The sequence below is a fragment of the Pelophylax lessonae genome (genome assembly GCF_965119305.1).
Source record: "Pelophylax lessonae genome assembly, chromosome: 4".
Lineage (NCBI taxonomy): Eukaryota > Metazoa > Chordata > Amphibia > Anura > Ranidae > Pelophylax > Pelophylax lessonae.
The window spans coordinates 609,101,033-609,124,419 of NC_138771.1; the positions used below are offsets into that span (position 1 = coordinate 609,101,033).

A 23,387-nucleotide genomic window follows, 5' to 3' on the forward strand; every position below is an offset into this window, starting at 1 on the left:
GATTTATATAGCGCCAAAAGTTTGCGCAGCGCTTTACAATGTGAGGGAACACAGTTACAATACAGTTCAAAACAGGAGGAATGAGAGGGCCCTGCTCATTAGAGCTTACAATCTAGAAGTATAGATGGATCGAAATTCAGCTGATCCCTGCTGAACCAGCCAATTCAGGTTGATTAGTCCTTTTGGCTGGCAATGTACTCTGGGACGTATTGTCACATGCATGCTTAGGGGTATGTAATTAGCACCAATCATCTCAGTGTGTACAGACAATCTCCTCTCTGTGTGCAGGTGAGCGGACATCAAGTGCACACCAAGCTCTGTTCTGGTGTAGCCGGTCAGGTGTGGACACATTGCTCTCTTCACTTTATCTTTATTGGGATGACCTTTTCTCTGGCAGTCTGCTCTCTCTGATTATCTTTCAGGTAATGAAGTGCCCTGTAGGGTTCCTGAAGGATTTATGAGTACTGCTCTGTAGGAGTAGACTCTTATCTCTACCACTTTGCAGTTTTCTAACCTCTTTACCTCTGACATGTGTCCCCCTCCCCAATTCTAAATAGTTTTATCAGTCTCTGATCAGAAGGCTGTCTGGTTTTGTGTAAGGGGGCAAGAAAGATCAGAAAAAGTGCAAAATAAATGAAGAATGAAAAATGAAGAAATAATTTAGCTAAAGTTAGCATACAGTCCATGCCATTATTAGACAGCTACATTGAATTGTACATCAACCCAAATACAATATTTAAAGCATGCCCAAAATACCCTTGCAGTGGGGTCTACTTGAATGCTTGTTAAAGCGGAGTTCCACCCTGGATTTTTTTTTTTAATACCCCCAGGACAGTCAGGGCTAGTGCATTCCACAATGGCTAGCCTCTGATCTGTCCCGGGTTGCACTTACCTGTTAGGACAAATACTTACCTTGCAAACGTCTTGTCCAGCGCTGCCATCTCAGATGTGGGCAGCTTGAAGCCAGCGCGTTCTCTTCGGCGTCTTCTTCCGCCTTCTTTGGTCCCACGATGCTCTGCGCCGGCCCCGACGTCACTTCCGGGTCGCGCGCGTCATCCCTCCACAGCTTCTGGGCATGCCCAGAAGCTGTTTAGAAGGGGATGACGCGCGCGACCCGGAACTGACGTCGGGGCCGGTGCAGGCGCAATGATTCCTGGGAGCGATGACGTTCAGCTCCCAGGAATCATTGCAGAGCCAGGAAGTGACGACGGGCCGCGGCCGAGGAAGAAGGAAGTAAGGTAAGTATATTTTCTTCGCTACGAGGTAAGTAAAAAAAAAAAAAAATATGCGATTATCCATTTCTTTTTCAGGTGACCCGGAGCGAGAAGATGGAGGTAAGTATAAAAATAGGGTGGAACTCCACTTTAAGGCTGGTTCAGCAGGGACTGGCCGAGATTCAGACCATGTACGGGCAGGCTGATTGTATCCAAGTTGATCGACCAATTAACTTGGGTAAAACCAGCATGTCCGATTTTTCATGCGATTAATGCCAACAGCTGTAGCCACTAGAAATAATCACTGTGTGTACTCCCAGCAGGGGCGGAACCCCCTGCCGGGAGAACACAATAGCTCCACGGGAGACATTCTCCCATCAACATTGACTGGGGTTGCATGAAGGAAACTTGCCCAATCTATGGCTGCCTTAAAGCCTCGTACACAAGCGTCGAAAATCGGCAGGGAATTTTCGTCCGACTACCGATCTGCCGATTTTCGGCTTGTTAGTATGATGCTTCCGACAACCGACTCCGACTTTTCGGCAGAAAAAAAATCTGGTGTGCAGGCTATAAAATTGTTGTCCGCCGTCAAAACACGTCCGATTTTCGTGCAGTCAGTACAGATTTCGACAGGGAAAAATCTTATGAGCAAGTCTGGGCATGCTCAGAGAAGAAAGAACACAAAGAAAGCAACCCAACACATGACATCACTTCTGAAGTAGAATTTTGTCGTGCGGGAAAATTTGTGTGCAGTCTAGGCACATTCCAACCAACAAAACACCACTCTGGACAAAAGACGGACAACCGGTCGGCAGAAATTAGTTACGTGTGTACTAGGCTTTAGTGTTAATTTTGTCCACTGCCTCGTTCCTCTGCTATCGACATGAATCCCTTCTGACAATTTTTCCTGACACCAAGAGAAAAAGGGTGACAGCCTCAGCTCTTTTCCTGTGTGTTGTGTGAAGGGGGTGTGTCCCTTCCCTCCAATCAGCTCTCAGAGCTCTTCTCACTGAGCTCTGCAAAGTGTAATTTCAGCTCTCCGCCCCTTATTTTATGAACTCTCATACAAGCTTATAAATTTTGGCCTTTGAACTAATGTAGATAAGAAAAGACTGCAGATAAACAGATATAAAACAAATACTCTTACATAAGTTGTATCTGTGTATCACCTGAGTCCAATCACTTCACTGGGTATATGTAAGGGTTTACAACCACTTTTAAAGTAAAAGTATAGGGAAAATATTTTTGTTTTGTTTTTTTCATTTTGGATAGAGCAAGGGAAGATTATAACTCCTGTCAGATTTTTTTTTTTTCATCATCTGTGTTTCACTTCCTCTCCCATATCAAACAGAAGAAAGAGGAAATCTCTGCAAATTAAGGGAATCCCTTCTATTTGGCCCTGTTCACACCTGAGTACATGAGCTGTTTTTTTGGCAGATTACAGGCGTTTTTGTTAGATGTCAATGCCTGTCTCCAAACACCTGCAAAAAACGTCTAAAAAAAGCCCAAGAAAAAACGCCTGAAAAAAGCCCAAATAAATGCCTGAAAACTATACGCTCAGGTGTGAATAGAGCCTTAGGCCCCTTTCACACGAGCGGTGCGCCTGGCGGAGTCCTCACCGATCCCCGCTGAGCAGACGGATGACAGCTCCGTCTCTGCTCTGTGTGCAGAGACAGAGCTGTCACATCCCCGCTCTCCTCTATGGGGGATAGGATGAAAACGTGCCGCCTGTCCGTTGTCATTCGATCTTATGTGATCCGATCCTCCAGACGTCCGATCCTCCATTGAGAGCTACTCAATGATTGGTTGCAAGGCAGTCCTAGCAACGAATCACAAGCTTGTTGTATTGAACTCTGACAGTTCTTGCTCCCGCCCTCTGCCCAGCACTATGCTGTCTCCTGGTCTCTGCTCTGATGAGCATACGCTGGCAGGTAAGTGCTACCTTAAATTGGAGGGCGTCATACAACACTGTTTTCGGGGGTACAGAACACTACTGGGGGTGGAAGGGGGTTATGTGATGGGGGGGGGGGAAGGACACAGCATTGGGGGGCAGAGGACACACCATTGGAGGGTACAGGACACTATTGTGGGCAGAGGAGGCAGAGGACACTACAGTTGGGGGGGGGGGGTTGATGTGAAGGAGGCAGGGGACACTGCGTTGGGGGGGGGGACAGAACACTACTGTGGAGGGAGAGGGGCAGAGGACACTATAGTGGGGGGAGGGGGCTGATGTGATGCTGTCTTTTTTTTTTTTTTGGGAGCTTGATAGTTTTTTTTTTTATAAAGGATGCCATTTTGTTAGCCCCCCTGCCCGGGATCTTTGTTTTCCTCCATGCTGTCCAGGTAGATCTAAACCTCTGAAAGGTTGTCCACTCCTGTCATTGTGCATTGATGCGCACTATGACACATTTTTACATGTAATACAAAAGACATTGCAATGCATGGTAAAAAACGTGTGATGTTAACATCCATTAAAAGGTAAAATAGCAAAACCAGTTTATTCAACATCAGTGTAGCACTGCCCACTTAAGGACTGCTGGATATTACACTTTTGGATCCCCCTGGGTTACCATTAGCAACACTGGCATTCAAAATTTAACACTTTACTTCTTGGCTCAGTCAATGATCAGTCCAAGAGTTTGTAGTTGTTTTTTGTGTTTTATTTTAAATAGGGATGGGAGAAGGAAATAGTGGGATACTCCAGGTTAACTATGCACAAAGGTTGGAGGACATCTATCTGTAGATCAAGGGCGTAACTACAGGGGTGGCAATTGCTACCGGGCCCCATGCTCCAGGGGGCTTATGGGGCTCCCCTGTACACCTGGATAGGAGGGGCGGCGGGGGCAGCATGTAGAGAAATCACTGTCCTCTTTTTTTCCTCCTGTAGCTGCAGGAGGAAAATGGAGGAGATTGGTTCCTCTGTATACTGCCCCCGCCACTCCTCCAATCCAGTTCACTTGTGTTCTGCTGTCTCTGGGCCCCACTGTGCTCCCTTCCTTCTCCTGCCGGCTGCTGCAAGGAATGTGTTACAAAAGAGAACCAGGAAGGGGTTAGTAATATGTAATTTACCAGCTCCTTCCTTTTCTGAATAGACAGAGTCATAGTCAGTGACATTGTATAAAAATAAAATAAAATGATAACAAATAATACAATTAAAGTGTACCAAAAAATCAAAACTACTGACACCAGTGGGTGAACTTCCAGGATCACAAAGGTCACACTTGCGACCGGGCCCTGGCATTCCACCACTGGGCCCTGGCATTCCACCACTGTGGGGAGGCCCCAAGATGGCAGGAATGGGGCTCACTGCAGAACTTGTGAAAGGGTCCCATTGCGGGACCTTAATAAAGGGCCCCGCAACAAGAGTAAAGAGCCCCAGGATCAGTGGGAAGAGTCCCAGGCTTGAAGGGAAGGGCACTGGCCAGGGGGTCGGGGGGGGGAGGCCTTCATGGTTTCTTGCACCAGGGCTCTGAAGGTTCTAGTTACGACTCTGCTGTAGATACCTTGCCACTTAGGTGGATTTAGATTAAGCCTCTTTCCAGATGACTTGATGAACTAATGTTATCCTCAGAACACTCTCCTAATATCCTCTTTTTTGACCACTGACACCCGTCCACTGACTATCCTACTCCGGGGTGGCCCCCACAGGTCAGGCCCCTTGACCCGATCCCCTGTACTCCCGATACTGTTTTTCTAGGGTCTCCAGTGTCTCCCCCTCAGTCAGTTTTCCTGGACCTCTAGGTTCAGCTCCATTCCTCTGGTGCCATGTGCCAACCTCCTGATGCCACGTGCCACTGCTACAGAGGAGGAGGCAGCCGTCACCCTCCCTCCGGTACTCTGCTCACCAGCCAAAGACCCCACAGCACATTTGCTCCTGGCTTTTATACAGTATCCCATAATGCACCAAGACAGCCTGTCTCCACCAATCACCAGGACTATATCAAAGCCTATGTATCCATTGGTCAGGTTTCCTCCCACTGTCCAACATGCCTCCCTATTAGACCAGTGTGAAACACTCCTCTAGACTCAATAAATCACATACTGAGCACACTGAGCAGACCTCACTAACAGATCCTGCTGTCTGCTAGACAGAAAGCAATATAGATTTACCTGCAGCTCCTCTGATAGGCAGACAGAGCCAAAAAACTATACTCTCTCACTAGCACCTACCTAGGAGGGTGCTACATCAGTTTAGCAGTTTCTACCACCGTTTATCGCCTCTAGATGTCCTCAGTCTGATGAGCATTACACAACCCACCTCTTCCTAACCCACCTCCTCCTGGATCTGTTCCAGCCTGTGAACATACAGTGAATGGAGAAGCAGCACAATGATGAGCTCATCTCTTTCTGTCACTCTGCTCTCTCCTCCTATTAGCATGTGAACTGAATGGCTTCTCTTTCTGTTTTTTTCCAATGCCACTTCAGCTATACTGTACAGGGACTGCAGGAGGAAAATCCCAGATCACATTCAGTTGTTTAAATTGCTTCCATTTAAAAAATACATTCAGTGATGTAATAATGGCTACAGAGCTGCAATAATTTGCCTTTAATCACTCAGTTCTCAGTGGAGAGCCGACACGGAACAGATGCAGCATCTGATCAATGCAGCATCCACCTAGGTGAAAAGCTTTTTTTTTTTTTTAAGTCCATACTTCTCTTTTATGTTGATACCGTTTTATTCAGTATTGAAACAATACAGAACATAAACGTAAAAGTAAATGTCAAGTTCCAGTAAATGTACAAATATGCATATAGATAAAATTAATATAATGCAAGACCTCACAATGATTATATTCTCTTAGATTGTAAGCTCTAACGAGCAGGGGCCCTCTGATTCCTCCTGTATTAAAGTGTATTGTATTTGTACTGTCTACCCTCAAGTTGTAAAGCGCTGCGGAAACTGTCGGCGCTATATAAATCCTATATAATAATAATATATAATAATAATAGTATTAAAAAGTAAAGGTCACCAAGACAGCCATACTTCTATTTTATATTAATTGTTATGTATTTGCAATGGGCTTTGCTAGAATATTGACTAGTCGGTTCCCTAGCACAGCTCCTTCTCTTCTCTGTAAAGCTCTGTAAATTGCTGTACATGCTGCCCTTGTATAAGCTGAAACCTGAGTGCACAAGGCTTTATGGTCATTGGATCCTGAAATGATCCTCTGTGTTTCCTGAACAGACAGCAAGAGAGAAGATGGGAAGATGCCTCATCCACTGTTCAGGGCCTCTGCCTGGAGCTGTCCAATCTCAAGTGAGCATTCCCATTATTGGTGTTTTCAAAGGAATACAATTATTGTTTTAAGTCAATGTCATTTGGGTTAACTTTCTTTATAAAAAATACATCAAGAACTTATACTTTTTGCCCCCCCCCCCCACCTAAAGCATCTCACTTTCCCGTCCCAAGATGAATACAGATATCCCTTCTGTGGCTGCTTACTCCCACAAAGTTTACTTCTTCTGTGTGAATCTTATTTGTACGCTCACCGGCCACTTTATTAGGTACACCTGTTCAATTGCTTGGCAACTCAAATTTCTAATTAGCCAATCACATGGCAGCAACTCAATGCATTAAGGCCCCTTTCACATGGGTGATCCGATCTGATATCTCCGCCTGTCAGTTTTTCAGGTAGACCTGATCAGATGCTCTATGCATCCCTAAGGGGCAGCGGATGTCAGCGGAGACATCTCCACTGACACCCACTGCTATCCGATCCGGTCTGTGAAATCCGGACGGATGAAAACCCTATTTTCCATCCGTCTGGAGGATCGAATCGGATGAGAACGGACAGGCGGTCCGTTCTCATCTGATCTCCCCACATCTGATCTGATCTCCCGCACAGAGTGGAAACGGAGCTGTCATCCGCCTGCTCAGCAGGGATCGGCGGATCGATCCACTGCTAAACAGAACGGACTCCGTTGGGCGGTGCGCCCCTGTGAAAGAGGCTTTAGGCATCTAGACGTGGTGAAGACAATTTGCTGAAGTTCAAACCGAGGATTAGAATGGGGAAGAAAGGGGATTTAACCACTTCTGGACCGGGCCTATTTCTGACACTTGTTTACAAGTTAAAATCCATTTTTTTTTAAATTACAAGAAAATTACTTAGAACCCCCTAACATTATATATATATATATATATTGTAACAGGAAGTCAGCTAAATCTGGGAATGTAGTCACAGGAAGGAGATACATTCCCACCTGCTTTGAAAGTTCACTGATACTATAGGGTGTTGGCTGCAGAGAGAGCCAGCAGGAAGTTGAAAACCATTCAGCTGTTCAGAATGAGGAGATCAAGGACTCTATAATTTGTCCAGAGAAAATCTATTGAGTGCTGCCTCCAGAAGCTGCATCCTGTCGCCGTGTAGGCTGGGAGAGGAGGACAGACATACGTGTACCTCCCGACGCCGTGTGGGCATGGGAGAAGGACTGCTGCCGCCTGTCGCCGTGTGGGCTGGGAGAGGGGGACAGTCGGATGTGTGCCTCCCGACAAGCTGGTGAGCATGGGAGAAGACCCCCTACAGCGATGTGAAGCTAAGGAGGGTAACCACGAGTGAAGACGTCTCAAAGGTGAGAAGACAAAGTGTTCCATGTGAAGAGTGTGAAGAGTAAAGGGACCTGTTAAATGAACTGTGTTCAATGTGAAGGATCTGAAGAGTAAAGGATCCTGTTATAAATGAACATGTGTTGATGTGAAAGAAACAAAGGGACATGTTCAATGGACAATGTTTGTGCTGTGTGAAAAGCAAACAAATGGACATTTGAGTGTCTGCTGTAGGATCAGCAGTGTCGGCCCAACAGTAGGTTGGAAAGACTTCTTAGGTAGGTTCCAGCGTGAGAAGGTAGCCGCCCACAGAGGCAAGGATTTATTTTGTCTTTTATTTTATTTTGGCTGTTTTGATGCTTGCAATTGTGTTAAGTAAATTGCATGAATAAATCAGTCTTGTTTTTCAACCTCTAATCGGCTATCTCTGTGAAAACGCACCCCCAAAGGGGTCACCCATACGCCCACCACCGAGCTAATCCCTCACATATGGTGGAGGTATGCAGTGGGCATAAGCAGAGATCCCTGCAAGGAAGTGCAAATGTTTGATGAACTTTATCTGGTGCATGAGATTGCACAATCTATGTGTGCAGGAGAGAAGATCCTGACAGAAAAAAAAAAAGTGTTTTAAAGAGACAGCGGTCTCAAAATTATTTGGTGAACTTTGTTGTGTCTGGTGCAAGTGACTGCACAAACTGTGTGCGCAGGAAAAGAGATCCTGCAAGAGAGAGAAAAACTACATGTGTTGAAGAGACAGTGGTCTGAAAATTGTTTGCTGGACTGTGAAAAATTTGTTTGTGGAGTTATTGAAGATGGGGCGTTCAAAACGCCTGAAGAATGCAAAGATAGATGAAATGAGAGACCGGATTCTATGGATGGAGGGGATGTTACCGTCTGAACCAGCCCCATCCATGCCTAAAGAGAGTCTACTAAAGAGGAAGGGTGTTGTCCCTAGCAACACTGATGAAACTGCTATGGAGACGCAGTGTGCTCAGATGAAAAGTAAACCCAAAATGGGGGAGATGCTGAAACAACGGAGCTTTGCAGCTCAACAAAAGGCTCATCAAGAGAGCATGGCAGGCTGGAAACAGAGACGCCAGCAGCCAATGGAGGCCATCGGTTTGGAAGAAACCGAGTATGTGTGCAGGGCTGAGTTGGATGCCTTGCAACGGAAAATGGAAGAAAAGGAACAAGCCTTGGAATTGCTTAAAATGGAGCATAGAAACTTGCAGGAAATGAATGAACTACTCAAGTCTCATGTGTTACAGTGGGAAGAATCCACTGCTCTTCTTTTGGTCGAGTTGCAAAAATGTCAAGACACTATAATGGAGAAAGATACCATCCTCATGGAAAAGGAAAGTGAAATTCAGACTTTGCAGAAGCAAAGTATGGCTGATATGTTGGAGTTGCGTAATCAGCTGGAAAAAAGTCTTCAGTGTTTGGAAGTTACAAAAATAGACCTGCAGGAGTCGCAGGAACAGAATGTTGCTCTGAAAGCGACATTGTCTCTCAACGACAAAGAGAAAAGTGAAAGAGAGGCTAAATTACTGAGTACTGTGTATGAGCTCACTACTTTAAGCAATGTGGTAAATGAATGGCGTGCGGACTGTGAAAGTTGGAAAGGGGAAGCCCAACGTGTCCAGCAGCAGTTAAAGGAGAAAGAAGCCTGTGTGGCAGAATTACATTCTTATTCCCAGATGCTAGCCAATGAGGTGAAGGCTCTTATGCAGGGAAAAGAAGATTGTGAACATAAGAGGGAAAAAGTAGAGGCACAGCTTCTGGAATCGCAAGTCAAGGTGTCAGAAGGTGACCGATTGTGTGCTAAGCTGTCAGAGAAGGCAAACCGACTGCAGGTTGAGTTGGACAATGTTACAAATCAGCTTTCTCAAGCAGACAGCAAATCTAGAGAAATTGCGGAAGATTTTTCTATCTTGGAATCGCAGCTGCAAGACACGCAGGAACTCTTACAGGAAGAGAGGTGTCAAAGGCTGAGTTTTAGCACAAAGCTCAAACAAATGGAAGATGAGAAAAATGGCTTCCTGGAACAATTAAAAAAGGAGGCGGAAGCAAAGAAAAACCTATCAGAGCAAGTCGCAACATTGCAAGCTCAGATAGCGGATATGAAAAAACGCATGGAAGAAAGCGTTGGTTCATTACAGTGTGTTGAAGATGTGAAAAAGAAGTTTGATCAGATGCTTGGTGAAGAGAAGACTGTGTCTGCAAAATATGCAGAAGAACGCGCCCGTGCAGAAACGGAGGTGCGTGATAACGAGAGCAAAGCCCTGTTCTTGGCTCGCTCTTTGGAGGAAGCTCTAGAGTGTAAGGCTGAACTAGAAAGTGTTAACAAACAGCTGCGTACAGAAATGGAAGAATTGGTCCGCTCCAAGGATGATGTTGTGAAAAGAGTTCAGGAGCTAGAAAAGTCTAAGCGAGCCTTAGAACAGCAAGTAGAAGAGATGAAGATTCCGTTGCAGGAACTGGAAGAGGAATTCCAGGCAACAGAGGATCTGTCCCAAAGAGGGGATAGTGTGCCTGATGCAGTTTTTAAAAGGATCAGTGTTTTGGGGTCTGTCCTGAGTGAGCCTCAGAAATGTGATGACATGTGGCTTGAATCACCCCTTTGGAATAAACCGTTCCTTCAAAAACTTCAAGCATTGGAAAATGTATCATTAGAGCTTCAGCAAACAAAGGAGCTGAGTAAGAAATGTGGTGATTTCTCAGTTCAGGCTGAAAACCTAGTGGAGAAAACTAAGGCTGTTGGTGAAAACGTGAAGCAAATGAATAAGTGCCTTTCAGGGAGTGTTTCCAAAATGGAACTGGTGAAAGACGGGTGGCAGAAGTTTGATCGTGATCTTGAGATGCATTCCATGTGGAATTCAGATAGAGAAAAAGAACTAGGTGACCTTGAGCGGTCAAATAGTTCAGCAGAAAGTGCATTGAAGAAACCTGTAAAAGAATGTGTTGCAGTTCCATGCTTCTTCACTGATGCAGAGAGGAGGTCTATAATGGATACCACCCAGATCGCTGGGTTCAACTGTGTTGTTGCCTTTGACCCCTATGTTGGTGGAAGGAAAGTTGATGATGTTCTGGTTGGCTACTTCTGTGAAGAGTTTGGCAAGAAATATAAACGGAATATCAAATCAAATAGTAGGCCTTTACTGCGACTCGCTCAGGAGGGCGAAAAGTTTAAGAAGTTGATGAGTGCAAATGCTTCAGATCTGCCTATGAATATGAAATGTTTGAATGATATTGATATCTCTGGGAAAAGGAACAGGGGTCACTTTGAAGAAATGTGTGACAGCCTGTTGTCTCAATTGGAAAATCCTCTGCACAGCATCTTAGAGCAAGCAAAGCTCAAGAAGGAAGATCATTCCCTTTTACAACAAAAAGTCAATGATTGTGTACAGCTGTATGGAGAGGCAACTCAAGTCACAGAGGGATGTCAAGAGTCCCTACTTGGAACAAAGCTTAGTGAAGCAAAGGTTCTCAAAGTTTTGTGGAAAACATTTATGGATTGCAGAGAGAGGCGTCTTAAGAATGTTGAAGACATTAAGACTAGCCCAATTGAGTTGCCTATGGATCACGGTCCTCCGTGGTGGATTGGACAGACGGTTATGAGGGACAAGCTGTCTGACATTTATGAGAAAGCTGTCAATGAAGATGACAGAAACGAGAAGGAGCGAAATGATGCCAAAAATGCAGTTGAAGAATGTGTATATGAGATGAGAGACAAACTGTGTGGCATTTATGAGAAATCCGTCAATGAAGATGACAAAACAGTTTCATCCGGAAGCTTGAGGATAATAGGAGGCTTATCAGTGAGTCAGCAGTGCTTGACACATGCGTGCCTGGAAATCTGTGTCCCAACCCTAGGGTTGAAACAAGAGGGGGGGGTATGTAACAGGAAGTCAGCTAAATCTGGGAATGTAGTCACAGGAAGGAGATACATTCCCACCTGCTTTGAAAGTTCACTGATACTATAGGGTGTTGGCTGCAGAGAGAGCCAGCAGGAAGTTGAAAACCATTCAGCTGTTCAGAATGAGGAGATCAAGGACTCTATAATTTGTCCAGAGAAAATCTATTGAGTGCTGCCTCCTGTCGCCGTGTAGGCTGGGAGAGGAGGACAGACATACGTGTACCTCCCGACGCCGTGTGGGCATGGGAGAAGGACTGCTGCCGCCTGTCGCCGTGTGGGCTGGGAGAGGGGGACAGTCGGATGTGTGCCTCCCGACAAGCTGGTGAGCATGGGAGAAGACCCCCTACAGCGATGTGAAGCTAAGGAGGGTAACCACGAGTGAAGACGTCTCAAAGGTGAGAAGACAAAGTGTTCCATGTGAAGAGTGTGAAGAGTAAAGGGACCTGTTAAATGAACTGTGTTCAATGTGAAGGATCTGAAGAGTAAAGGATCCTGTTATAAATGAACATGTGTTGATGTGAAAGAAACAAAGGGACATGTTCAATGGACAATGTTTGTGCTGTGTGAAAAGCAAACAAATGGACATTTGAGTGTCTGCTGTAGGATCAGCAGTGTCGGCCCAACAGTAGGTTGGAAAGACTTCTTAGGTAGGTTCCAGCGTGAGAAGGTAGCCGCCCACAGAGGCAAGGATTTATTTTGTCTTTTATTTTATTTTGGCTGTTTTGATGCTTGCAATTGTGTTAAGTAAATTGCATGAATAAATCAGTCTTGTTTTTCAACCTCTAATCGGCTATCTCTGTGAAAACGCACCCCCAAAGGGGTCACCCATACGCCCACCACCGAGCTAATCCCTCACAATATATATATATATATATATATATATATATATATATATATATATATGCATATATTTTAAGCAGAGACCCTAGAGAATAAAATGAAGATCGTTGCAATACTTTTTATCACACCTTATTTGCGCAGCGGTCTTCCAAACGCAATTTTTTTGGAAACAAATTAAAAAATAAGAAAGCAGTAAAGTAAGCCCAATTTGTTTCTATAATTTGAAAGATTATGTTACGCCACGTAAATGGATATCCAACATGTCATGCTTCAAAATGTTGCACGCTTGTGGAATGGCGACAAACATTGTTACTTAAAAATCCCCATAGGTGACATTTTAAAACTTTCTGCAGGTTACCAGTTTAGAGTTAAAGAGGAGGTCTAGGGCTCAAATTATTGCTCTCGCTGTAATGATCGCGGCGATACCTCACTTGTGTGCTTTGAACACCATTTACATATGTGGGTGGGACTTGCGTATGCGTCCGCCTCTGGGCACGAGCTAACAGGGACAGGACGCCTTAATTTTAGTTTTTTTCCTATTTATTTTTTATTTTTACACATTTTTTTTTGATTATTTTTATTCCTATTACAAGGAATGTAAACATCCCTTGTAATAGAAATAAGCAGGACAGGTCCTTTTTATTGTGAAATCTGAGGTCTCAAAAACCCCAGACCTCACATCTACACTAAAAAAAAAAAAAAAAGAGTAATTTTTTTCATGATTTTGACGTCGCTCCGGTCCTCCAAGGCCATAGAGTCGAGTGGGGGGCCATCTTGCCCTCACTCGACTTCCTGCCTGTGAGGAGATCAGACCGGATAGTTTTCCCCCGCTACCAGCGGGTCCGGTAAGCGGGGAAAACGACCGGGAAGCGGCAGGAGGGAGGGGCACCTGGATAGGGTAGGATAGGATGACACAATAGAGAACCAGGAAGGGGTCGGTAAATATGTAATTTGTCAGCTCCTTCCTTTTCTGAATGGACAGAGTCATAGTCAGTCACATTGTAAAACAAAATAAAATAAAATGATAAAAACAATACAATTAAAATACCAAAAAATAAAAACTACTGACACCAGTCGGTGAACTTCCAGGATCGCAAAGGTCACACTTGTGACCGGGCCCTGGCATTCCACCACCGAGGGGAGGCCCCAAGATGGCAGGAAGGGGGGCCACTGCAGAACTTGTGAAAGGGTCCCGCAACGAGCGTAAAGGGCCCCAGGATCAGTGAGAAGAGCCCCAGGCTTGAAGGGAAGGGCCCCAGCCAGGGGTCCGGGGGGCCTTTCATGGTTTCTTGCACCAGGGCCCTGAAGGTTCTAGTTACGCCTCTGGGGGGGATCATTTAGGTAGGGGGAAAAGCATAAGTACACTTTTTTAGTTGTACATTTTTAGAAGAAGCACAATCATGACAGCCTTCATATCTTTATTATGACAGGTGAAGGTAAAAACAGTGTAAGCCTCGGTTCACACTATGAACCACATGTGAATTGTTCAGGAACTGCGCCACATTCCTGTTCAATTACCTTATACACGTATGTTAAAACCACACTCTTGTACAACATAGCAAAAGACAAGAAAAAAAACTGTGAATAAAGCAGCAAACACAAAAAGAAAATATCCTTTCTTATGTATATACTTTCAAATTAAAATGTGTTGCGATAAACATATGCAATCATTATACGTGTTCACAGTGTGTAAATAAGAGTAAACGTATATTAATACATGAATTGTGGGATAACAGATAATAAGCGAATAAAAAAAGTTCATGTAAAAAGTCCATCCAGGGTGTGCTGACAAGTAAAAGATTGTTTCTTCCTGTTATCATAAAGTGCCACCAGCAGATATGATCACCCAAAGTGATAACGGTGCACACGCTTTCCAGATTTCCATGACCACCTTGATTCTAGATTACAAAGCACTTAGTATAATCTCCTTGGAAAACAAGGTTATCTTCCAAACAGCCTCAATGTAAACAGGGGACACTATCAGTTGGATACACACAACCCGATACTCAGCATAGCGGTTCATGTAAAGGAAGAGGAAAGGAGCCATCCCATAGTGTAGAAAACTTTGAAAATGCTATATAATACACTTACACAAAGTTAAAAAAAAACCACACAAGCATGTATAAATTATCACCAAACCGGCATATGTTTGCTTATGTTTAGTGCAACACATTTTAATTTGAAAGTTTTTTCCTGTTCAATTCACATGCAAATCAGTGTGGTGTGATTTGAGCCCATTCATGTTGAATAGGCTCTAATCGCACCAAAGACCCCTTTCACACGGATGGTGCGCCCAACGGAGTCCGTTCTGCTTAGCGGGGGATCGATCCGCCCATCCCCGCTGAGCTGGCGGATGACAGCTCCGTCTCCGCTCTGTGTGCAGAGACGGAGCTGTCAGATCCCTGCTGTTCTCTATGGGGAGATCAAGTGAGAGCGGACCGCCTGTCCGATCTCATCCAATCCGATCCTCCAGACGGATGGAAAATAGGGTTTCCATCCGTCCGGATTTCACGGACAGGATCGGATCATATAGCAGGGGTGTCAGCGGACATGTCTCCGCTGACACCCACTGCCCCATAGGGATGCATGGAGCATCCGATTAGGTCCTCCTGAAAAACTGACAGGCGGATCAGATCGGATCGCCCGTGTGAAAGGGGCCAAAGTCACGCATGCACCAATTTGTAACTGCACTGTGTTTGCAACCTGGGCTTGAGGTGTCGTTAAAATAGTTATGACACCCTCTGCAGATCGCAAGGGGCAGTGCGATTTGAATGCGGTGTGGGAAACACAGATGGAACGCAGGGTTTCTGACTCTGCATTAGTGTGAACCTAGGCTTAAACCCAAAAACAAAACTATAATACATTATATCTTACCAATCATTAGATGTGGTGGCTGCATTTGTTTTCTTTTGTAGGCTTTTTTACCCTCTGTTTTCACCTGGTGATCTGACCAGTAACACACCTCCTGTATTAGAGAGCCCCAACTCTGGATGAAGGAGCACAAGGGGGGCCTTTGGACAGCAGCATTGTTAATCTAGGGCAGGGGTGTCAAACTCAAACTCAATTTCATTGCGGGCCGCATCAGCATTATGTTTGCCCTCAATGGGCCGGTTATATCTGTAAGGTTAGATGTCCAGAACACCCCACGCCCCCTTACACCCTTACATGAGATGTCAAGAGCCCCCCCACCATCATAAGTCAAGAGTCACCCACCCTTCCTTACATCACAATGCAGCCCCTTACCTGGTGCTACTGCCAGAAAAAAGATGCAGGTGGATCTGGGAAGAAGAGAGTGCAAGGTCTGGAGGAGGACCATAGGAGGGCTGGAGTCCGCTTACAGAGTCTGCTGAATGCTGAGGCCAGGGGAGGCAGAAACAAGGTGGTGTTGTTGCTGCACAGAGAGGTGCGGGATCTGTAGGAGGAGTTCTGCCCTCCTCTCTGCTGCAGACTGCTGAGAAGGAGGGGGGGGGCAAAGATAAGCCTTTCTGCAGCAGCACAGAGAGGCACAGGATCTGGCAAAGGAGTTCTGTCCTCTGCTGCCTACTACTGAGACAAGGTGAGAGCAGAGACAAGGGGGGTGCCGCAGCTGCAGGAGAGGAGCAAGGGCCACATGAAATGGCTTGGGGGGCCACATTCGGCCCGCAGGCCTTGTGTTTGACATACTGGCTAGTGTTAGATGTACTAGCAGATTTAGATACACTAACAAATGGAAGCCAAACTCCAGCTATTGCTTTATAGGTAGTTACAGCAAACAGTTTTTCTTTTTTTTATTTTTTTTTTTATTTGAGATAATGGTTTTTACATAAATAAATAAAAGCTGATCACTCTAAGCACCCAGCCAGTAGTGAATGGTTTGTCTCATCCCTGTAACTTCTACATCTGCAGAAGAGCTTTCAACACTGGCTGGATCACTGGGTAAAAATAAGAGAAATATTGCCTAAAAAAGAAAACAAATGCAGAATCACATCTAAGATTTGGTAAGCTGCAATATAATCAATGTTTGTTTTTGGGTTTAATATCACTTTAACCACTGGAGTTCTGGTATGTATGTTCATCATCATACTATTTCTCCATTTTCAGTGTTGTGACAGTTTGACTGACAGTTACCTTGCCATGCAAGTTTTATATCACGTTTTTGAAACAAAGCTTTCTTCAGTAGGGTAATGAATAATACCCACTGGGTTTTTTTTTATTTTTACTCCATGGGGAAAAAGGTGAATAAGTAATTTCCCTTTTCCCTTTTCTGTTATAAAACATATCAAATAAAAATGCCAAGACAGTGCAAAAACCCCCAAAATTTGTAGACACCCAAAGATGATCACATTTTTTGCCATGGTTTTTTTGGAAATTAAGAAACATTCTGGTATTGGGGTGGTTAAAAAACAGTAAAAAGAAGAGAGGAGGGGGAGTGAGAAAATCCCACAAATGGGATTTCTCAACCTCTCGAGTAAGTTGGGACTTTATAGGCCATAAGTAGGTGCTGATCTTGATGGGAAGAAAATGCAACAGTCGTTTTTGTTAAAAAAAGAATTATATAATTTATTACATATATACGTACAAAAGTATTCAATAAAACATGATATGTACATGCATATAAGTCATAAGACAAAATTGGTTAACCACTGGATCCCCAAATGCCTCTACTTGCTAGGGCAACTAATATGAGGTATATACCAAATCATGATAAATCATGATATAAGATCATACACATATGGGGTTCTCTTGTGGTAAACGTGGAATCGCGACGCGTTTCGCTCGGTCGCTTCCTCAGGCGATTCCTGGAAAACTAGGAAATACAGTATATCAGCTATACAATTTTTAAAATTTTTAAAGTTTCAAAAATGACTGTTGCATTTTGTTCCCATCAAGATCAGCACCTACTTATAGCCTATAAAGTCCCAACTTACTCGAGAGGTTGAGAAATCCCATTTGTGGGATTTTCTCACTCCCCTCCTCTCTTCTTTTTACTGCCATTCCTTAGGGATGTGGCAATAGTGGGTCTCTGAGTATGTCTTATCTACTTCATGGTTAAAAAACAGAGCTTGATATGGGTGCACTAGATACAGGGCAACATTACTGTACAGTTCATACACAGGAAGGAGGTAAAGGGGTTAAAATTGAGCTCCACCCAAAAGGAGAAGTTCTGCTTGTCTGCCACATTTGGCACCTTGAGGGGGGAGAGGGTACCTGGTTTTGACAGGTAATCGCTCCCACTTCCTGCTGGGTTTGCGGCGGTGAACTCAAGCAGCCAACCAATTGGGAGAGCGCAGCACGATTTGTCAAATGGCTTCACTGCCGGTTTCTCTTACTGCCTCCCCCCCTCCGGTGCCACATTTGGCACCTTGAGGGGGTAGAGGGTACCTGGTTTTGACAGGTAACCGCTCCCACTTCCTGCTGGGTTTGACGCAGTGAACTTAAAGTGGAGTTCCACCCTGGGAATACTTTTTTTAATAAAAATACCCCCGGGAAAGGCAGGGCTAGTACATTCCACAATGGATAGCCTCTGATCTGTCCTGGGTTGCACTTACCTTTTAGGAGAAATACTTACCTTGAAAATTTCTTCTCCAGCGCTGCCATCTCAGGTGTGGGCAGCTTGAAGCCAGCGCGATCCTCTTCTGCATCCTCTTCCTTCTTCGGTCCCACGATGCACTGCACCGGCCCCGCCATCACTTCCGGTGAGCGCGCGTCATCCCTCCACAGCTTCTGGGCATGCCCAGAAGCTGTTTAGACGGGGACTGACGCGCGCGCACTGGAACTGACGTTGGGGCCGGTGCAGGCGCATTGATTCCTGGGAGCTATGACGTTCAGCTCCCAGGAATCATTGCAAAAGCCAGGAAGTGACGAATCACCGTGGCCGCCGAGGGGAGGAAGAAGGAAGTAAGGTAAGTATATTTTCTCTACAAGGTAAGTAAAAAAAAATAAAAAATTGCGATTATCCATTTGTTTTTCAGGTGACCCCGGACATGAAGATGGAGGTAAGTATAATTTAGGGTGGAACTCCACTTTAAGCAGCCAACCAATTGGGAAAGCGCAGCACGATTCGTCAAAAGGCTTCACTGCCGGTTTCTCTTACCCAAGATGGCGGCGCCAGCACCCAAGAGCTGATTCAAGAATCGGCTTGGGTGAGGACACCGTGGGATCCCTGGACAGGTAAGTGCCCTCGTAGTAAAAGTCAGCAGCTACAGTACTTGGCGGTGGGGCTGGAGCACCTCTTTAATATACAGGACACATACAATGGTAGGATGGAGATGAGGGGGTTAATGTGCTGATGTTCAGGACGAGATGGGAATTTAAGGCGTTAAAATTCAACCACTGATCAGCCATGTGGACGTATTAAGCTATGGGGGGGTCGGATGAAAGATTGTGAAGGGAGAAAATGGCGACCGGGGGGAGCAGAGCTGAGCAGTGAAGTTTGGCAGGAACAAACAATTTGCAGACTATTTCAGCTAGTGACCCCCCCCCCCCCAATTCTGGACTCTTTATTAGAGGGTGCTCCCGCCGTGCCTAAAACACCCCAAAGGATGAGGAGTGTCTCATCACCCCCCACTATCTGGACAGAGAGATCTTCAAGTGACTCTCAGTGTGGAGAAGACGTCTGGAGTACATGGGACCATTCTGATGATTGCACATCATTAATGGCCACTGTGGCGGTGATCTCATCAGTACTAACCCATATCTACATGAAGAGAGCCAGTTCTGCAGAATACCAGAGGCTTCATATGCAAGATTACTGATCCCTGAGAAGCAAAAGGAGCCTTGCCGAATATTTTGTTAATTGATTTGTTATGAAGATGAACAATAAATGAGCATTTGATGGAACAAAAAAAAAAAAAAAAATCAGCCACTGCAGAGACAGGATAGAGCTGAGAATCACAGAGGAGGAGGGAGTTGAAAGGGTTAAAAACAATACCACAAATGAATGAATACTCTGAATTTTTGCAACTGCCTGTGATCTTCTACCAATGAATCAATAATTAGTTCTTCCTAACTCCCTTTCCTATGTTATAAGAGGAAGGGGGGGGGATCTCCAATGTAAACACTAGAGTGTTTCCATTTATGATTGATCCTCACAGCAATCAAAAGGTACAGAGCCACTCAGATCAGCTCTGTACACTGTGCCTGTGATCTGAGCTTTCCGACGACAGCTTAGGTCACAACCATTTACAGGCGCACTAGCCACCCAAGGGTGTTTTCTGCACTGGAGTTTATAAACATCAGTGCAGAAATAAACATACACTTGTAGTTTAGGTAATCTGGAATCTGAGTATGTAGCACATAATAAGTCTTGATTTTTTTTTTCCTAGTCGCCTCATTATGAACACGTACCGGGACCTCCGTCTGAAGAGAGTACGGTACCCCCCAGGCAGAGGTGCTGCACGAAAGAGACGCAGAGAAATGTAACTAATACCACTCGTCTGTTTTGTATTTGTTGTTCAGCAGGTTTATAGTTTTGTATTTTATCCTAAAATTCATCCATGGCCATACCTTTCTAAGCCATTTTGTATGCTGTTTTCCCATCTTGGCTGCTAATATTTTGGACGCTTTTATCCATTTTGTTTTCCACCAGGCAGCCATCTTGTTTACTGCTAGAGTATACAGACTTATACAGACTATTAGTTCTCTAGAGAGGGCATTGGGGAGGCATAAGGCACAAGCCTCCGCAATGGTACTACTTTCTACAGAATTACAGGCCTTCCTTGTGTTGAATATAAATGGCGGGCACAAACATTTTGTTGACATTTGAGTCAGAATGACAGGTTGTCTTTTGTCTTTTTTACCACAAAGATAAAAAAAAAATAAAGTTTTGTTTCATGTTGCAGATTTTTTTTATTGATGTCAATAAAAGGTAATAAAATTTAATGAGAATAAAAATATATATAATTACCTTCTAGAGATCTAAATATTTATCCCATTGTGTGGCACGATGAGTACAGCAAATTCATTGAAGTACAAAATACAAATATGGATACATTAGGCAGTGCTGCATGAAACATTTATACAATTAAAGTGAACCTAACCTGACAAAAGAACAAAACAATAAGGCCCCTTTCACACAGGCGGACCATTCAGATCCACCTGTTCGTTTTTTGGCGGATCTGAACGGTCCCCCCATGCATTCCTATGGGGCATCGGATGTCAGCGGAGACATGTCCGCTAACATCCGACCCGATCCGATCCGTCAAATCTGGACGGATGGAAACCCTATTTTCCATCCGTCCAGCGGATCAGATCGGATGAGAACGGACCGGCGGTCCGTTCCCATCCGATTTCCCCCATAGAGATGCATGGGGAACTGACAGCTGTGTCTCCGCACACAGCGCGGAGACACAGCTGTCATCCTCCTGCTTAGCGGGGGATCGGCGGCTCGACCCCCCGCTGAGAAAAACGGAATCCGTCCGACGGACGGATAGTGTGAAAGGAGCCTAATACAAAATATGCATTTAAGACCTCTTGCACACTACTTCCTAACACCTGTGTGTTTAGGGATACAGGCATTTTTTTTTATACTGATCTAAATGCAGCCTATTGTTTTTAAAGTGCGGATCGATCCCCCGCTGAGAAAAACGGAATCCGCCGACGGACTCCCTGTGTGAACCTTCCCTGGTTTCAACCCCCCCCCCATCAACATGATAATGACATTTTTAATACATAACCATATTTTGGATCCAGTGATGTAATTTCTTCAAGGTGAAGTCTAATTTGCTTGAATTTAATTTTGCCTTCCCTTCTCTGCCCCCTCATCAACAAGATAATGAAAATGTTAAAGTAGTAGTAAAGTCCGCTTTGGGATTTTTACCTACAGGTAAGCCTATAACAAGATGTGTAAATGTGGATGGTGCGCTAAATCCAATAAAGCATGAACAAATAAATGTGACCAAAACAAATATAATCATAAAGTCCCAAAGTCCAAAAGTGATGAAACTCCTTCGATTATAAATATGGTGACACATAAACAGGTGTAAATGAAGGTGATGTTTCAAATAATAGTGTTGAAATCCCTCCACCTGGTGAAATTCCTCCTTACCGGGCGGATATTAGGTAAGTGCAAAATATATAATGTTCCAAACAACCACTCCTTGTGACCACACAAAAGAAATGTGCTCTTCACCATACGTGCAGAAACCAAGATGGCCTCTTACCAGAACGACCCGGACACTTTTTCGTGAAGCAGGTTCTTGATAAGATCTCTCCACACTGCGCACACGTATCCCTCGCCCGGAACCTTTCTGTCTCCCCTCACGAAAAAGTGTCCGGGCAGCGCACAGAGCCGAGACAGAAAGGTTCCGGGCGAGGGATACGCGTGCGCAGTGTGAAGAGATCTTATCAAGAACCTGCTTCACAGAAGGATTCTGGGAATTTTTGTGCTTCACAGAAATAGAGAGGATGATATAAGCCCTGATGAACTTTGGGAACCTGCTACGCCTGTTTGTATGGAGAGAAGCAGCTTGATAATCCCCATGATTTCACAGAGCGCCATTTACATATCGTTCTGGTAAGAGGCCATCTTGGTTTCTGCACGTATGGTTTTATTTATTTGTTCATGTTTTATTGGATTTAGCGCACCATCCACATTTACACATCTTTCATTTTTTTCTGGTAGCAGCTTAATCCCAGATCAGCGCACCTTTTTTTCATACACAAGCCTATAACAAGGTTTACACTTGGGTTGAATTTACCCTGGATGCTGCTGGTGATGTCACCGGCGCATGCACTCTGAAGGTCCGGCATACTGTGCTGGACCCTCAGAGCTTTGTGTCAGGAGTGACATCATTGCGGAGCTGGAGCCTGTGAACCCGGAGGAAAGACAATGGAAGATGTTAGCCCTCTCAGCGGTGACAGCGTGCGGTTGAAGGGCTTTGTTCTAAGGTAAGTAATTGATAATGTGATAATATGGGATGCATACTAGCACATTATGGAATTGCCTTACAGGTTTTGTTTTTTTTAACTACTTTAAATAAAAATTTTACTGTTTCATTACATATCTTATTTTAGACCCAGTGATGTCATCATTAGGTCTCTGTGCCTCTTTATTCAATGCAGGCAGATCATGGCTGATGGAAGGGGCCAGCAGGGTGTTGTACCTAGCTTTCTGAAAATATCACAGCACCCCTTAGGGATTGATCGATTATCTGCAAGGCCGATATATATCGACGGCCAATATGCACTTTCCCCGATATATAGGAATCCACCCCGGGGGTTACCAATATTGCCGATATTGTCGTGACATCATTGCGTATGTTGCACCTCTGCGCACTGGGACAGCTTCTGCCTTCTTAGGCCGCCTCCATCAGCCTCGTCTGGAGTCGGAGAGTCTCGGGCCAGTGAGTGTACAGTGCACACAGTGTGTTTAACACAGCCGCCACATACATACACCCACCCACAGCTGCCCAGTGCCAGCCAGCCAGCCACCCACACACCCACAGGCCTGTACCAGCAAGCCAGCCACAGGCCCTGCCTGTACCAGCTAGCCACCCACCACAAGGTGCCAGCCACCCACAACAGGGTGCCAGCCAGCCACCCACCAAAGGGTGCCAGCCACCAACCACAGGGTGCCAGCCAGCCAGCCACCCACCAAAGGGTGCCAGCCACCCACCACAGGGTGCCAGCCAGCCACCCACCAAAGGGTGCCAGCCAGCCACCTATCAAAGGGTGCCAGTCAGCCACCCACCACAGGGTACCAGCCAGCCATCCACCAAAAGGTGCCAGCAACTCATCACCACAGTGTGTCAGCCAGTTTTTTTTAAAGCCTGTATATAATTTCAATAGTGTCTTTCAAATTTCAATGGAGATGGATGCAGATAGAAAAACTAAAAGTGTGGTCTGGGACTATTTCTCGTCTCCATCTCCAGGAAAAGCAGCAGTGTGCAACACG

At 45.0% G+C, this 23,387-nt stretch overlaps 1 protein-coding gene across 2 annotated transcripts in view; it reads left to right on the top strand.

The window, feature by feature from the left end:
• The window catches only part of LOC309551988 (uncharacterized protein), a 75,310-nt gene extending 55,210 nt beyond the window's left edge, over nucleotides 1-20,100 (top strand). For both annotated transcript variants that reach the window (XM_082252732.1, XM_082252731.1), the window contains exons 7-8: nucleotides 6,400-6,471; nucleotides 19,819-20,100. In XM_082252732.1, the coding sequence (XP_082108858.1) occupies nucleotides 6,400-6,471; nucleotides 19,819-19,915 (169 nt within the window). In that variant the 3' untranslated portion in view covers nucleotides 19,916-20,100. The remainder of the gene's footprint in view (nucleotides 1-6,399; nucleotides 6,472-19,818) is intronic.
• The last annotated feature ends 3,287 nt before the right edge of the window (nucleotides 20,101-23,387 follow it).